At 62.2% G+C, this 17,237-nt stretch overlaps 1 protein-coding gene across 4 annotated transcripts in view; it reads left to right on the top strand.

Moving 5' to 3' along the window:
• The window catches only part of CUX1 (cut like homeobox 1), a 313,006-nt gene that overhangs the window by 293,418 nt on the left and 2,351 nt on the right, over window positions 1-17,237 (top strand). For all 4 annotated transcript variants that reach the window (XM_051837966.3, XM_051837967.3, XM_089321074.1 and 1 more), the window contains exons 15-18: window positions 13,708-13,835; window positions 14,224-14,290; window positions 14,815-14,927; window positions 16,329-16,445. In XM_051837966.3, the coding sequence (XP_051693926.1) occupies window positions 13,708-13,835; window positions 14,224-14,290; window positions 14,815-14,927; window positions 16,329-16,445 (425 nt within the window). The remainder of the gene's footprint in view (window positions 1-13,707; window positions 13,836-14,223; window positions 14,291-14,814; window positions 14,928-16,328; window positions 16,446-17,237) is intronic.

A 17,237-nucleotide genomic window follows, 5' to 3' on the forward strand; every position in this document is an offset into this window, starting at 1 on the left:
AAGTACAAATCACAAGTCTAACTTGTCTCTGACTCCTCCTGTTGTCTATGTGTAGATGCGTGAGACTAGAGGCGGGTGCGAGTGTGCGTGAGCGTGCGTGTGTGCAATTTTATACGTCTGTGTATTTTCTTAAGTACCTGTGCACACATAGAGAGTGCATTACTGCCACGTTTTTTCAATAAGCTGTTTTATCAGTTATGGCTTCTACAAGTTGGCTAATTTACACTCCTTTATTGCCATATCTTTAAACTAACAATAGATGATTTCGGTATATATATATATTTTTTTTTGCTTATTTATAGGTGCTGTATTTTATTATCTGATTGTTAGGAAGGGATGAGAGGGGCAAATATTCTTTAGAGGGGTAGACTGCCGGCAGTATTGGGTATAATTTACAAGATGTAGTCGTCATACTGTATATTACTGATTGAAAACGTATTGTGTATCATTGAAACCTTTGTCTTAGGTCAACATCTTTGGATGACATTTTAATGGTGCATTCATTATTTCTTAAGTTTAATTAATATTACTTTTTTTTTGATTGGGGGGGGTGGGAGGGAGTTCCGGTTTTACAGGTATGCTCCCGCTGTTACACCTCTGTGTGCTTGTCGTTGATTAACTTGTAGGACTTTGACTGTAAGATGTGAAACCACATTTCTTGCATGACGTTTTTAGAAATTACGGATTTCCTTTACAGTCTAGTGAACCTGCAGCCGCAGCGTTTAGTGGACGCTTTCACAGATCTAGGAGTCACTACACGGAAAGACACTGCCCGTTGGTGGACGTGAGGTCTTCAGAAGGCTCTAGGAGGCTGGGAGGCAGGCCGTGTGGTCGTCTCTGGACGGCTGCGCGGTTCCGGAACTGGAAATCGGGTTCCGCGAGACGGGCGTTGGAGAGGGAGGCTTGGAAGGGGAAGCGGGTTGGACACCGGGCTGGACTCGGGTGCGAGTTAGGAAGTGTAGGTCCCTGGAGGGCGCGGTCTCTGCAGCTCTCTGTGTCCGGTTCAGTGGGAACTGGCTGGCGGGGGATTGTGGCGCGACCATTACCTGCCCCGGGTTCAGTGGGAAGAGCCTGAGAAGTGTGGATTTGTCCACCCCAGTGGCCAAGCAGTCCGACAGCCATTCGGCTCTTCTAAGCAATTTAGCCCTGTTCTCTTTCTTTTCTTCAATTTTAATTTTTAACCAGATTGTTGTTGATTTCCATTCTGTCTACTTTTTTTGGTCTTTTTTTTTTTACTTTTGGCCAGACTTACATCTGGGTGCTCGATACAATCAGTTGGTTAAATTTTGCTTGCAGTTCTGTGTTTATGTTTTTTTCTTATTATTTATTTTATTATTTTTTTTTGAAATTGAGATCCCCAACCTCACACTCTTTTGTGTTAGGCTATCACTGTCGTATTTCTATGAGCTGCCACTAAGTAACAGAAACTGGGGCAGGAGTGCACCCCCCTCCCCCTCCGTGCTGGCCCTGAACCCCGGGCGGGCGCCTGCAGGTTCACCTCTGGTCTCGAAAAGCAATATTCAAGTGCCTTGAATAGCGCCCCCTCCGCGTGGTTAACCCCACCCTCCCACACCCCACCCCGCTGGCTGGCCATCCAAGCAGTAGCTCCCCCAGGCAGCCCGCCCCCACCCCTCCTCCTCCTCCCCCGCCCTGCTCTGTCAGCTTCAAAAGCTGGACAGGGCCCTCCCCTGGGGAAAGCACCTCCACTCAGAACACTAACGCTTAGCCACGAGGCTCCGCTGTACCACGTGCGGCCGCCTCTCGGTGCTCACTAGAGGGGCCCCGGCCGTGGTCAGCCTCCCGACGCTCGGCTCCCGCCCAGGAAAGGAAACGTGGAAGCGTCCAGTTTCTGTCCCCTAGACCTCTCTCTAGAGAGGATTAGCACAGCCCTTGAGCCAGCGCCACACGCGGGGGCCTTGGACCGTGCGGCCCCGGGCCACAGTCACTTCCCTAGGTCCTTCCGAAGCACAAACGCCTCCCTCCCGGCTTCCTTCCTGTCGCCATCTCTGTTCTCACCTCCCTGTCCACCCCGGATGTTTAGGTCGGCTGGCCGTCAGGCCGGGCCTGGGGCTGAAGGCAACAGAGGTCGGGCACTGCAGCCCCCAGCCCAGGCTGACCAACCCTGTCTGCTCCCAGGGCCAGGCCCCAGCCAGCAGAGCGGGAGGCGGGATGTGTGCGCCGCAGAGGGAAGGCGCCAGGTGTGGCCGCCTGCCCTGAGAGCTGGGGACGGGCGTGAGCAGGTGGGCTTGCTTACAGGCAGGTGCCTTCCCGGCCTAGGTAGGCCCCGATGTCCATTCCTGCTGAGCGTGCGTCCTGTCGGTTGTGCGGCGGCCGTCTGTGACCTATGTGGACCTTCTATGCAACGCTGTCCATTGCTGAGAGCTGGCAGGGGAGCCAAGGGCAAGACGCGCCATCCGTGTGGGATCAGCACCAAGTCCAGGGAGGGGGTGATGACGGGCAAGACCCGGACCGAGCCTTGGCCTTAAACGCACCGGCAGGCGCCCCTCCACGGGGCCCGTGGGAGGCGAAGGCTGTGCGGGGCAGGCCCGAGAGGCGGCTCCTGTCCCTCACACTCCTTGCTCGCTCGTCCCCTTCTACCTCACTAACCTGTGCTCCCTGTGTGCTGTAGCGCCTCGTGGCGGGCGGGGGTGGGGGGCATCTCGGCCTGGTGGGTGGGTTTATCGTGTGGCTGGAACCAGTGGCGGCGGGGCTTCTGGGAGGCGCGTGGGGTTGGCTCTTGACTTGCACCTGTCCCTGAGGCTCTCGAAGCTGTGTGCCCCACGGCGGGGCGTGCGTGGTCTCGGGCCAGGGAGGCGCCGTCTTTGGTCCCGTGTTGTTTCCTGCCTTCCCTGCTCAGCTGTTCCTGTCCATCCCCACCCTGACCCTGGCCCTGGCCCTGGGCTGCCCTCCCCACTGCCCCAAACCCTGTGTCTGTCCTGTCTCCAGCACTGGCAGGGGTCCTAGTTTGATGTCACCACCAGCTCTCCCCTGCCAACACCAGCCGTCCCGAGGACGGGAAAGGGTCTCTGACCACATGACCCTTTCTTCCCAATAGCATGAACCTGCTTCTGCCCAGAGCCAAAGGACACCAGCCCCCAGGCTGCTGGCCGCCTGCGGGGGCACCGGCTCCCGTGCTCGGGGTAGAGATGGGGAGACGCAAGGGTCTGGCGTTATCCGGGGAACGCGGACGCGCTTCTGTGCTGTCTGGGGCAGGGAGGGGGGTGTCCCGACCACCAGGGCTGGGTGGAGGCTGACAGTTCCAGCTTCCTGTCTGGCTCGCACACCTGTGCGCTGAGAGTGATCTGCTTTGACAAAACTGCTCCCAGCCCCGTCCCGTTCTGCCTTTCTGTAGATGAAAATTTCCAGGGAAAAGGCAAGTCCCCAGTTACCGAGTTCCAAAAAGAGCCCAGCCTGTGAAACCCTTAGAGGTGGGGCGGAAGCCCCAGCCAGGACCCTCAGGGTCTGTCCCGGCGGACAGGGAGAGGGAACGGGGAGCCACGGGCTTGCGCACCCCACTCCCAGTCGGCGACAGAGAAGGGAATGCGCCTTCGTCCTGTCTGCTCCACTCCCAGGGCCTGTCCCTTCCCTCCCGGCACCCCCCAACCCCTCCACACACACACACGCACGCACACTCCCGCGCCCCAGATCCCAGGTCCCCGGCGTCAGTGGCATCTTGTTGAGTTTTGGTGTTTGGATGACATTTAGCTTTAACAAGACATTTTCCCAAAGCGCCCGGTCTCCCAAATGCTAACTTGAAAAGTTGGGCATTGTAGGTGTAGAATCCTGAGTCTTCAGGCGAGTGTGAGTGACAAACGCGAGGCTATGCAGACGTGTGCACTGCCCCCCCCCGGCCCCCCACGACCCTCACCTTCTCTAATGCCTTTGCGTTGCTTTCCGTGGGTCATTTGCGTTTGTTCAGAGACGTCCCGACGTCAAGGCTGCAGTACTGTAATTCCCGTAGTGTGTCTAGGCTTTCATTTCTCCCGCAGAATATGCTGTGTGTTTCATGTCAAGCTTTCTGTAATCAGAAAGAAAAAGGTGCCTTATACCCCAATGTCACGGCCGCACCCCTCTGGCAAGCACTCACAAGCACAGCGTGGACAGAAGCTCTGGGGGCCCCTCCCGGGGACAGGGACGGCATCCGGCACCACGCACCCAGGTGGCGCGGGGCTGAGGCCGTCAGTTCACGATTCCCGCCGCTCTCCCCTTTTCTCTTTGTTGTCCTTTTTTTTTTTTCCCCTCCCTCTGTGGTTTGCTTTAAACAGAAAGCACTTAAGTAGATGAGTGCGTGTGAGAGCTCTGTGCAATAGATGTCGTGCCCCTGGGTCTGTAAGCGCTAACGTGTTGCACACCAAATGACCCCCAAGGCAGCTTTGCAGCAGGCTGACAGGTCATGGATGAGGCCGTTGACGGGCCCGAGGGGGAACAGGCCTCCCTCACCCCCTCCAGCCTCCCAGCGCACCCCTGGCTGACCGCCGAGCCGGGGGGGCACGTGTGCAGGGCCCCCCGGGGCTCTGGCCCCAGCTGCTGGCCTGGGCGGGCCTGGGCGGGGAGCAGCTGAGAACCTTCCCGAGTGTCTATGAGACCTCGGCCACCCCTCCCTGCGCTTACCCTTGTCATGTGGAGACGGACTTTCTGCTACTGACCGGCCCGCGTGCGTGATCATGGGATGTTTCCTCGAAGGGGGGAGAAGAAAGAAGCGCTATCTGTCTAGCCTCTTCTATTTATTTTTGGGTTGATGGTCGAAGTCCCTATCAGGGCCATGTTGTGTCGTGACGTCGTCGTTATAAACGGTTTTTGCTGTCACTCCGGTGGTCGTTGCCCTCTGCCTCCGCCCTCCCCTCCCCCAGAGAACTGAAGAGTGTTGGGGGGGAGTGCCAGGGGGAGGGGCGCCCAGGGGTTCGCCCCCCCCCCCAGCAGAACAGGCTCCTGAGTGGCCTCCACGTGTCTAACGGTTAGGAACCAGAGTTCACGAACAAAAGCCCACCTGTGTGCGGAAGTGCCAGGCGGGGCCGGGGGGTGGGGGGTCGTGTGGTGGGGGCTGGAGGGGGGGCACGGAGGAAGCTCAGGTCCCCCGAAGCCTCCTAGAGCCTCTGTGACGCCTTCTAGGTTCAGGAAGTTGGGGCGTGCACCCCCCGGGGCCGCCATGTGTGGGTAGGTTTCTACAGCCCCGGTCGGTCGGGGTGTGGGGCTCCGAGGCTCCCGGAGCACGAGGGCGGCTGAGGCTGATGGCGGAGCTCTCGGCCCAGCAGGAGGAGGCCCACCCCAGTCCTTCTGGGCTCTGACCTTGACCTTGACCTTCTCTGAAATGGGGGGGAGGGGCCTGATTGTGTTCTGTTTCTTTGAAAGAAAGTCCTCCACTGAAGTCATGGCCTCCATCCCCCCCCACCCCACCCCCGCCTCAAGGATTTTTATTTTATTTTTCTATGATTAGTCTATGCATTTCTTCTCCACCCGCCCCCACCCGGTGTTCTGCCTGTCCTGTGGAGGAGACGGGCGTCTCATGTCCCACCCTCTGAGACCACCTCCCCCCCAACCTCAGAAAATGCTGTGCATTTCGGAGACGTGAGAATTCCTGAAAAAGATTCTTCAAGCATTTGAGAATAACTAAGAAGGGGGTGGGGAGCCACGCGGCCGCCCCCGCCCCGCCCCGCGCCCCGTCCTCCCGTGCAATAACTACTCAGCAAGCGGGGCCGCCGGCCCTCCCTAGACTACTAGCGGCACGAGAGGCGACAGCCCGGCTCAGCGCCCCGCGCCCCGCGCCCCGCGGCGTCTACACCCGAGCAGTATTTTCTGTCTTCTGTAGCGCGCTAAGTCTTACATGTTCTCAGAGCCCGTTGGTTAAGACTCAACACCGACCACAGGCCATCTTCCTTTACTTCTCACAGAGACTCCAATTGACCAAAAAGGAAAAAAAAAAAAAAAAAAGGAAAAAAAAGGGCGTCTCTTTTTTCCTTTTTTTTTTTTTTACATGAATAGCTTTGAGAAGCCTCAGCTGTGTGACCGCAACTCATCTCCGATAAGATTTTATTTCTTTGTTTTCCACACTGAGTCGAGTCGATCCGGCTGGCGTGGGGGGGGAGGGGTGTACCCGTCGGCGCTCTGGCATTGTCTCTCTGTCTTTGGTTAGCCATAGATGTTTGTTCTCAGCACTGTACAAGGTCCCTATGTGACACGGAGAAGCAATACCACTGAATGAAACTCACACCATGTATTACCCACTAGCACCCTAGGTGTGATCATTGAAGTAAATATCTTTTATACAAACACAAGCACGTGTGGGTTGTTTTTGTTCACAGTGGCCCGGCCCGAGGACAAGCAGCAAACACTGACCTCTGGGGTCTGGGGAGAGGAAGTCGGGGTGGCGTGGGCCGGGGGGGGGGGGGGGGGCTCTTGGAGAATTTGCTGGGGGGTGGGGCTGGCTGCGGGAACCTGGGGCGCCGGTTCTGTGTCCTGCTGCTGTCACCCTTGCTGTCAGTGCCCTTGAGCCGAGCTCTTGGCCCCCCTCGGTGGCCTCCACGTTCCCCCTCTGCGCCCCAGGGGACCCGGCACCTGTGTCGCTGGCTCACGGTGCTGAGAGGGGCCTGGCTGACCGGGTGCCTGGCCTGGCCGCGGCCCGTTCCGTGAGGTCTCGCTTTGCCGTGAAGGACGGCAAGCCAGGTCCTCCCCCGTCCCCTTGGTGGTGGCGGGTGAGCCAGAAGGGGACGGAGGGGCAGCGTCTTGTGGGTTTCTGGAATAATGGCTCCAGAGAGGGGAGCTGGCCAGTGCGCGGGGCTGGGGGCGGGGGCTGCAGAGCTGGCCGCGGGGCTGGGCTGGGGGCTTGTGGCTCTGGAGGGGTTGTCCCCTGAAGGTCTGTTGTGTCGGAAGGGACTCGCGTGGTTGGTTGGGAGCTGTCACTATGTTCTTTAAAAAGAAAAGTTTATTTGAAAGACAGAGAGAGGTCTTCATCAGCTGGTTCACTCCCCAAATGCCATGATGGGGGTGGGGGGGTGCTGGCAAGGGTGAAGCCAGGAGCCAGGAGCTTTTTCCGGGTCTCCCACGCGGGTGCAGGGGCCCAAGGACTTGGCCCATCCTCCACTGCCTTCCCAGGTGCATTAGCAGGCTGGATTGGAAGCAGAGTGGCTGGGACTCGAACCAGCACTCCGATATGGGATGCCGGCGTCACAGGTGACGTCTCAGCTGGTCGCCAGGGGAAGGGGGTGTTTCTGAAGGGGTCCAAGCACCAGCCTCTCAGGTGGGAGTAATCTCGATGGGACCCTAAAAGTTCCGCTGGTGCAGATAAGGTACATCAAACTCAGCTTAAGATTTACTGTATTTATTTGAAAGGCAGAATTAGAGAGAGAGAGAGAGGGATCTTCCATCTGCTGGTTCACTCCCCAGTTGGCTCCAAAGGCCAGGGCTGGGCCAGGCCAAAGCCAGGAACCTGGAACTCCATCCGGGTCTCCCATGTGGATGGCAGGGACCCCAGCACTTGGCCCGTCCTCCACTGCCGTCCCAGGCACATTAGCAGGGAGCTGGCTGGGAAGTGCAGCAGTGGGAACTGGCGCTCATATGGGATGTGGGCGTCTGGCGTTGGCTTGACCGGCGGCACCATGGCGCAGTCAGCCCTGCCCCTGGCCACCTCCCTTCCCGACAACCGCATGGGTCTGAGCAGAATCGGGCTTTGTCTGGCGTTCCGAGGAAGCGTGGTTACAGCCCTCCAGGGCGGCGTGAGGCATAGTGCACCTGGGAGCCCCAGCAAGTTCGTGGGAAGTAGAGAGAGATGATAACTTCATTTTGGCACAGAACCACTCTGAAACCCACACAGGGCCGCGCGGTGGTGCAGCAGCTGAAGCCGCTGCCTGAGACACCAGGATCCCATGGGGGCGCCCAGCCGAGTCCCAGCTGCTTGGCTCCCCACCCAGCTCCCAGCAGCCGATGGCTCAAGAGCTTGGGTCCCTGCACCCACATGGGAGACCCGGATAGAGGTCCAGGCTCCTGGCTTCAGCCTCTGCCACTGCAGCCACTGGGGAAGTGAACCAGCAGATAGAAGATCTCTCTCTCTCTCTCTCTCTCTGTAACTCTGCCTTTCAAAGAAAATATTTTTTTTTTTTGACAGGCAGAGTGGACAGTGAGAGAGAGACAGAGAGAAAGGTCTTCCTTTGCCGTTGGTTCACCCTCCAATGGCCGCCACGGGTGGCGCGCTGTGGCCGGCACACCACGCTGATCCGATGGCAGGAGCCAGGTGCTTCTCCTGGTCTCCCATGGGGTGCAGGGCCCAAGCACTTGGGCCATCCTCCACTGCACTCCCTGGCCACAGCAGAGAGCTGGCCTGGAAGAGGGGCAACCGGGACAGAATCCGGCGCCCCGACCAGGACTAGAACCCGGAGTGCCGGCGCCGCAAGGCGGAGGATTAGCCTAGTGAGCCACGGCGCTGGCAAAATAAATAATTTTTAATAATCCACTTATTTAAGGACAGAAGAAATCCCTGCACAGTTTCTATGTCATATACATCGGCACCTGCGTTAGACCACGGGCGGTCCCCCCGCCCCCGTGCCTGTGTTTAAAAGGATGCCCAGTGGCTGCCCACTGACACGGGCCCAACCACCCAGTGTGGAGCCGCCCATCTCCACATGTGGGACCTTCGGGAAGGTCATGTGAAAGGCATATTACAAAAAGACGGTGCGCGGAGCTCAGACTTCTTTATTTGAAAGAGAGAAAGAAATGTTCCATCGCTAAATGCCTGCAACGGCCAGGTCCAGGCCAGGCTGAGGCCCAGAACCCAGAACAGCATCCTTGTGTCCCACAAGGGCAGCAGGGACCCTAGGACTGGGGCCACGATCCGCTGCCTTCCCAGGTGCATTAGCAGGAAGCTGGATCAGACTTGAACCAGCGACCCCGCCCTACATGGGATGCCAGTGTCAAAAATGGTGTCGAGGCTCAATAGGCTAATCCTCCGCCTGTGGCACCGGCACCCCGGGTTCTAATTCCAGTTGGGGCGCCGGTTCTGTCCCGGTTGCTCCTCTCCCAGTCCAGCTGTGGCCCGGGAGTGCAGTGGAGGATGGCCCAGGTCCTTGGGCCCTGCACCCGCATGGGAGACCAGGAGAAGCACCTGGCTCCTGGCACCGGCCGCAGCGGCCATTGCGGGGTGAACCAACAGAAAAGGAAGACCTTTCTCTCTCTCTCTCTCTCTCTCACTGTCCACTCTGCCTGTCAAAAAAAAAAAAAAAAATGGTGGCGTAACCCACTGCCAGCCATGACGCCAGCTCATAATATGCTTCTTTGTACAAGATTTGTTTGTGTATTTGAAAGGCAGAGTTACAGAGAGGCAGAGGCAGAGAGGGGTGGGGAGAGAGAGACAGAGCGAGGTCTTCCATCCACTGGTTCACTCCCCAAAGGGCTGCAACAGCTGGAGCTGAACCAATCCGAGACCAGAAGCCAGGAGCTTCCTCCAGGTCTCCCATGTGGGTGCAGGGGCCCAGGCATTTGGGCCACTTCCACTGCTTTCCCAGGCCTTTAGCAGGGAGCTGGATCGGAAGTGGAGCAGCTGGGACTCGAACCAGCACCCATATGGATGCCAGCGCTGCAGGCTGGGGCTTTAACCCACTGTGCCACAGCATAGGCCCCGCCACACATCTTTTAATTTCATTTTTTTTCCATGAGATCCTTGAAGCCCCGTCATGGGGGTGGGGGCCCAGCCCGTGCCCAGCCCGTGCCCAGCCACCAGCAGGTGTCCCGACGTTCTGTCTTTGACAAGGAGTTCTGACTCGGGGCCTTGGTCGTTTCCAGCAGGGTGCTGTGTTAACAGCAGAGCTGCTTTGCTTGGTGCTGTGGGGGGCCCTGGGGAGTGAGGTCTGAGGACCCCACGCATCTCGGGGGTCGGGTTATGCCGCAACGCAGTCCCCGGCATCTTCTCCCAGCAGCTGCCGGCCTTGGTCGACCCTTCCCTGAAAGAACAAGTGGGTGTGTCTTCCTCGCGCTGGGGCAGGGCCATAAGAGGGTCACGAGACCCCTCTGGACCCATGCCACCCACGGGTGAGTTGCGGCTGCCAGCGAGAGGAGCTCATGGCTTCCTCTTGCGGTTGCGGGAGCCACTCTCTGCCATCAAGGGCATGGCTCTCGGGACCAGGTGCGTCGGCAGCCCGGCAGATGCGACCAGCAGCTGTTGAGGCCAGGCCCTGGTCTCTGGGGCTGCTGTATCCGGCAGATGCTGGCTAAGGCCCGCTCCGGGCCGGTGCTGTGCTCCAGACTCGGTGTCCAGAGGTCTCGATCACTCGGCAGCCCGGAGTGGAGACAGCGCAGGCTGTAGGACGGCAACTCAGGTCGTGGCCCATTGTCTGCACCGACATGGACAAGGGCCAGAGGGCTCTGCGGCGGTGGCCTTGAAACAGGAAGAGGCATTGACAGGCCAGGAGGACAGCAGGTGCACGGGGGACAGCAGGTGCACAAGGGCCAGGCGAAACCTGGGACCCACAAGCAGCTGTGCCGGGCAGGGTGGCGCCAGGGGCAGGAGGCTGGTGCCGCTGGGAGTGTCTGTCCCCAGCCATGTCTGTGGGGAGGGGCCGCAGTGGAGGAGGGCCGGCCCATGCCTCCGGGCAAGTGTGCGCTGGTTGGCATGGGTGCAGGGCGGCCCCCGGGGCCCTGCTGTTGGGGGGAGGGGGCTGCGGCCTTGCGGGGGTGCTGCCACAGCCTTGGGCACTGGAGTCATTGTGGGAGGAGCTACCAGTGGCATAGCCCCAATAACAGGCCTGGAAGGTGATCGGTGCAGTGGGAGAAAAGGCAAGGGGCCAGGATCGGAAGAGCCATAGAGAGGTTCCAGTTAGACCCTGGCATCTGAACAGTGTTGGCAGAGGGGAGGGAAGAGCGGCACGTGCAAAGGCCCTGTGCTTGTGTCGGGAAGCCAGCACGGGCGTGGGAGGCGAGGAGGTGGGCGGGACGAGGGAGAGGCAGAGCGCGTGGGCCTTGGCTTTTACTCTGAGCGACTCAGAAGCCGCTGAGCGCGCGAACAGAGGCTGGTCTAGTCTCCCTGAGACTCTGGGAGATGTTGCTGAATGGCCCACAGGGGGGCAGTGGTGAGAAGCGGCTGGATCCTGGGACTGTGCGTGGAGGAGAGAACCAGAAATGAACCTGAGAGACAGAGATTTTGGGAGCGCCCCACCCCAGGGTTCCACCTGTGCCGAATAAACGGGGCTGGACCCCAGCGGCAGGGAATGGAGCTAAGGCTTCCAAGTGCAGGCGCCCCCCAAGAGGGGGTGAACTGACTGCCTCCCCCCTGCAGGCCCCGCTGGCAGGTGCCGTCCAGGGCGGGCAGGCCCATGAGAGACCCTGGGCGCAGATCCTGGTGGGGAGGGGCCTGGGAGGTCAAGGGTCAAGGGCGGAGCTCAGCAGGTCCGGCGTGTGCGCTGGGGAGGGTTTGGGGAACTGGACCCTTGGCCGTGGGCTGCCTCCCCCAGGGGCTTTGCTGGAGGGGCCGTGGGACCCAGAGAAGGGGGGAGGGATGTGCAGGCATGCGTGTCACGTGTGTTCCCGTGCTGAGAGCAACACGCACCCGCACGCGTGGGGAGGAAGGAGGGGTGGCTGAGACACCCTCGCCCCTCCCCCGCCGCCACCTGCAGGCTCTGCCCGTGGGCTCTGGCCCTCGCTGGGTGGCCAGTCACCCCCAGACCCCTGCCCCAAGCAGGCTCATCCCCATCACGCCCCCTGCTGCTCCCAGGATCACCCCCACCCACCCGGCCAGCAGGGCCACAGTGGCCGTCGCCTTGCCCGGCCTCTCTGACCCCGAGGACTCCCCCTTACTCACTGACAGCCCCCCATCCCGGAGTGGCTGCCTGAACCCACTTCCTCACGTCTCCCCACTTCCGGCCGACGCTTCTTTAGGGTCTCAGCGGCGCCCGCTGCAATGTCACCCCGTGAGCTTCTGGTCGCGGTCAGCACAGCGCTGTCCCTGGGCTCCCTTGTCTGCTGCCGGCAGGGGCGTCTCCCCAGCCTGCATGTCCAGCCTCAGGCCCCCAGCCCCCTCCCGGCCCCCCTACAATTCCCACGGGCACCTGCACAGCCTGGCTCCACATATGGGACGACTACCCTCAAAGCCCAGGGCCAGGATGCAGGCCGAGTTCAGCTCATCCCTCCCTGGGTCTGTAACCCAGGTCCCTCACTCACCCAGCCAGACTCCAGGCCTCCGTCTCTCCCGTGCTGAGCGATGGTTGCCAAACAGAGCTCTGATCCCGCCCAGGATCCAGCTGGGTTGGTGTCCAGGCCCTGGCCCTCCCCATGCCTTTACTGCAGCCTCGCGCCCATGGCCTCCCTGCCTCCCCTCTGCTAGGGCTCTCGCTGCTGCCCAGGCACCCGGCCAGCCTCAGCCCTGCACCCCTCAGCCTCCCTGGGCCCCGGGGGCCTAGTAGAGACCACCCTGGGGCGGCCGCTGCCGGTAGTGCACGGGCCGACTGGCCGAGGAAGCGTCTCACCGCCGTGTGACCCGGCCCTTGGCTCCCTGTGCACCTGCTGTGTGCCGTGCCCCTGGGGAGAAGGGCTCATGCTGGCCGGGCATTGGTCGCCTCCCCTTGGCTCCCCCGCCACAGCCAGGTCCCCTCTGCTCCCCTGAGCCCGCTCTGGGACCCGGCACGGCTTGTGAATGGGCCGCTGTGTGTGGCCATTCCTGGGGACATGGAACCTGTCGCCCCAGCAGCCCAGGCCCTCGCCTCATTGAGGTGTCCTGGGGCCTGACGATCTCTCAGTCAGCAGCCAGACTCTCCCCTCAAGTCCATCCTCCAGCCGTGCGGGACGCGGGCCTGCCCTTCTCGCAGGCCCAGGGCAGGTGGCGGCCTCCATGACCTCATGGTCGCTTGGCCAGGGCAGACCCCTCCAGCCCTCTGGCCAAGCCTGGCCCTGCCCTGGGTCCAGCCTCTGCCCCCCAGGGTCCCTCACTTCCACCAACACCACCCAGGTGCAGAGAAGAGCCCCCCGGGGAAGCCTGAAGGAAAAACCTGCTCAGGGCAGGAGCAGGGAGGCTGGCGTGGGGACGGGCTTCCCTGCGGCTGGGGCTGGGGGACGCGCGCTCGGCTCTGGCCCCAGGCTGGGAAAGCTCAGTTATTCATCCATAAAACGGGGGTGTGGTTTCTTCCTGAGCCGACCGTTATGCACGGTGTAAAGGCTGGGCTCTGGCGGGCACCGTGGAGATAGAGCGGGTGGGGGCCAGGTGCGGAGCCCGGCCAGGGCCCAAGGGACAGCTGGGTGGCTGCCCGCAGCTTGGAGTCCCTGGGTATTTCTGAGGTCACAGTGCCCCCTGGCGGCTGTACAGTCTGCCTCCCCACCCCACCCCCGGCAAAGTACTGTGGCCTTGGTCACCCCGTCTGCAGCCCCCACAGCTCACCTTGCTCAAGGCGTGTGGTCATCATTTTACACATGGGGACCAGAGAGGGTGATCTGGGTGCCTGGAGTCACACAGCCAGGAGCAGAGCCAGACTTGACGCGGTGGCTGCTGAAGGCTCCGAGGGGCCTGAGCTTGGGGACCCTCCCCAGCATTTCTTCTCCCCCTGGGGTGAGAGCGTGGCCAGGCTCACCCCATCTCTCCCGCACCCCTGACCTGGGATCCTCCCTCTACCCAGGGGTCATGGCTCCCGCTCCCGGGCCAGGGCTGGGGTCTGCACATGCGGGCAGCAGCAAGTGGGGTGGGACCGAGGGTCTGGCCAGGCCCCCTCTGATGGGCACGTCTTGTTTGTTGCACCACAGGGCGCTGCGCGGAGCTGCAGAGCCACGTGACTGAGGCCGTGGCCACCGCCGTGGAGCAGAGGGAGCTGATTGCCCGGCTGGAGCAGGACCTGAGCACCATCCAGTCCATCCAGCGCCCAGACGCCGAGGTGAGCCCGCCCCTCCCGGGGACCCCTCCCCACCCCACCGCCCGCTGGGGACGCCAGGCCCCAGGGCAGAAGCCACAGGGCTCTCTGGAGCTGGCGCCGAGTGAGGCCAGGGTCGCGCACCCACGCCACAGCCAAGGACCACAGGACCCCCGGGTGCAGACGGCCGGAGCCGCACCTCGCCCCTCCCCCATTGGGCAGAAGAGCTACCGGGGCTGGGAGAGAAGCTAGGGCTGCCGAGGCCACAGGGCCGGGGCGGCCACCGAGTCGGCTGAGTGCCAGCCGGAGGAGCGACTCGGCGCCCGCCAGGCACCCAGCCCCTGCCCCGCTGAGGCCAGCCCCCCCACACCCCGTCTTGACAGCCACCCCCATCTCTGCCTCACACCCACAGGGTGCAGCTGAGCGTGGCCTAGAGAAGATTCCAGAACCCATCAAAGAGGCCACGGCTCTGTTCTATGGTGAGGAGGGGCCGACCGCCCAGGGGTGGGGAAGGGGGGCGGGAGAACAGGTCCCCAAAGAAGGTCAAGGCCCCCCCCACGCAGTGCAGCCACCTTAAAGCAGTAGGCAAGCCCCCCCTCCCCCCCGACACACACATGGCCCTCCGGACCAGGCCTGGTCACCCCACCCCCACCCCGCCTCCTTGGCCCTGCCAGTGACCTGGGTGCTGCAGTGTAGCAGGGAGGGGCGTGGCCTGTTCAGGTCCCCAGGCCGAACCGAGGCTGGTGGGGAGGACAGCATGGGGTGGGGGTGGGGTGTAGCACGGCCCCCCAGTGCCCGCAGCGTCCCTCACGGGCCAGGGGCCCAGGGGTCTCAGATCCAGGTGCAGAACACAGGGCCAGGCGCTCTTGGACCTGGCCCCTGACGGCGCAGGCGCAGGGGCTCCCCACCAGACGTCCGTTCTCAGCCATCCTGCTGCCCCGTGCACGTTGGCCAGGAGTCCCTGTGCCTCGTCCAACCCCAAGCCCCTGTCCTCTGACCCCAGGGCCCTCGGCAGCGGCCAGCAGCGCCCTCCCAGAGGGCCAGGTGGACTCGCTCCTTTCGATCATCTCCAGCCAGAGAGAGCGCTTCCGAGCCCGGAACCAGGAGCTGGAGGCGGTGAGAGCTTCCGCCCCCTGCACACAGCGGGAGGGAGGGGTGTGGAGGGGGGGGCAGAAAGACCCTAAGCCACAGTGGGACTCGATGTTCTCTGGGCCATTAGGGAGGGCTTCCTGGAGGAGGTTGTACTACGCTGGGCTTTGACAGAAAACTCAGATGCTCACGGTGGAAGGGCCGGGCCGGGCTTGCTCCTGGGCTGCAGGAGGCACTGGTAGGAAGGAAAACCCAGGGTGGCCAGGGAGTGCCCGGGGGCACGTGGCGGCCAGCGCAGGACAGGGAGAGAGAGAGAGAGGCCTTCTACCCGCTGGTTCACTCCCCCCGTGGCTGCAACAGCTGGAGCTGGGCCAATCTGAAGCCAGGAGCCCGGAGCTTCTTCTGGGTCTCCCACATGGGTGCAGGGGCCCAAGCACTTGGGCCATCTACTGCTTTCCCAGGCCTTAGCAGGGAGCTGGATCGGAAGTGGAGCAGTCGGGACTGAACTGGTGCCCCTATGGGATGCCGGTGTCGCAGGCGGTGTTTTACCCCACTGGGCCACAGTGCCGGCCCCTGCACGACATAAAGTTGACCCTGGGGCCGTGGTCACTGTGCAGCCATAGTAAGAACCCTGACTCTGCCAAGCAGCCAGCACCCCCGTCCGTCTCCAGACACCCAGCCCATTCTCCGGCTCGCTCCGCTCCTACCACCCTTCTGCTCCCTGTCAGACCACGCGTGTGTCCCCGGAACGGGCTGGAGTCCCTGGCACAGGGTCCCCCACATGGGAGTGCGTGCAGGCACCCCCACCCCACCCGAGCCTCTGACTGTGGCCTGGGACAGCTGGGCGGTGTCCACCCCCTGAGCCTGGCCGCTGTGTGTGTGACCACGGGGGCCAGAGGACCTGGGGGACTTTGCTTTTCCGGTTTGAAATCCAGATAGTGTTTGAGCAGAGAGAACACGGAGCTGGCGGCCCCCTCGCCCCTCACCTGGCAGCCGTGGAAACGGTGTGATGGCACTTATAGCAAGTGCCGGAAGTGGTCGATCCACAGGGACGGGGCGCGCGAGCCGGTTGCCAGGAGACAGAGGGACAGGGGAATGGGGAGTGACTGCTGACAGGTTTGGGGCTCCTCATCGGGGTGATAGAATGTTCTAGAATTAGACAGTGGGGACGGCTGCATAACAGTGTAGGGACACTACGAATACCTGGACCGTGTGCCCGAACACGGCGGTCTTGATGCCTTGTGAGTTACCTTGCCACCCAAAACGAGACAGGAAGGACCCTCTGCCCGAGCGGAAGGGGGACCTCCCCCCCGGCAGGGGCAGCTTTCAGCAGAGCCCGGTAGGTCAAGGAGAAGGCCACGGGCAAAGCAGGAGTGCCAGGCAGGCGGGCGGCGCCCGGGCACCCAAACTCACACCCGCGCCCCGCAGGAGAGCCGCCTGGCCCAGCGCACCATCCACGCGCTGCAGGGCGAGCTGGACAGCCTGCGTGCCGACAACATCAAACTCTTCGAGAAGATCAAGTTCTTGCAGAGCTACCCCGGCCGGGTAAGGGCGCCCCGCACCCCTGCCCCGGCCCCTGTCTCAGCCCGGGGATGTACCAGGCATGGGGGGAGCAGGGAGCGGGGGCAGGGGCCATCCGACCACCCCTCCCCCACCAGCTGTCCCCCCCCTCCAGGCTGGGAGGAGCCCCCAGGGCCCAGCCCCGAGAGAGGCTCCTTCTTCACTCTGCCCCCTGGAGGTAGCAGGTGCAACAGGGGTCAGAGGGGGCGGCACACCCCAGGCCCACGAGCCTGAACTCGCCCCCGCCGTGGAAGAGGGGTGATCTGCCAGCCGACCCCAAGACCGGGGAGTGTCACCCCGAGGGTGCTGGGCTCTCGGGACAGGCCCTGGAATTCAGTATGTTTGGAACGGATGATCTTCGCTAACGCCAAACAGAATAGGGCCCGACGTCCAAAAACCCAGATAGAGAGCAGGGCAGGGCTGTCCACCGTCCCCTCCCTCGCGGCGGTCTTCTGTGTCTTGGCTCTTCTCAGCCCCACGCCTCCCAGAGACCACCGCATCCTGACCGAGGGGAGCTTAGTGGGGGCCTCCCCAGACCCCCAGCCCCACTGTGGCAGCTGCTCCGCGGCCACCAGAGGGCGCTCAGACTGCGAAGTAGAACCACTGCGCGGGGCGGCCTGGGGATGCCTGGCCGCTCGGGGGTCCCCCCGCAGCCTCCCCCACACTCCCAGGGAAGCCTCCCCTGCGCCCACCGCTCTGCCCCTGCCAGTCTCGTTCGTTCATTCCAGCGCCCACCGGGCCCTCAACACCCCCACTGTGCCCTGAGGCCAGGGAAGA

This window comes from Oryctolagus cuniculus, chromosome 19, assembly GCF_051225735.1.
Source record: "Oryctolagus cuniculus isolate XC-2025 breed Fujian yellow rabbit chromosome 19, ASM5122573v1, whole genome shotgun sequence".
NCBI classification, from domain to species: Eukaryota; Metazoa; Chordata; class Mammalia; order Lagomorpha; family Leporidae; genus Oryctolagus; species Oryctolagus cuniculus.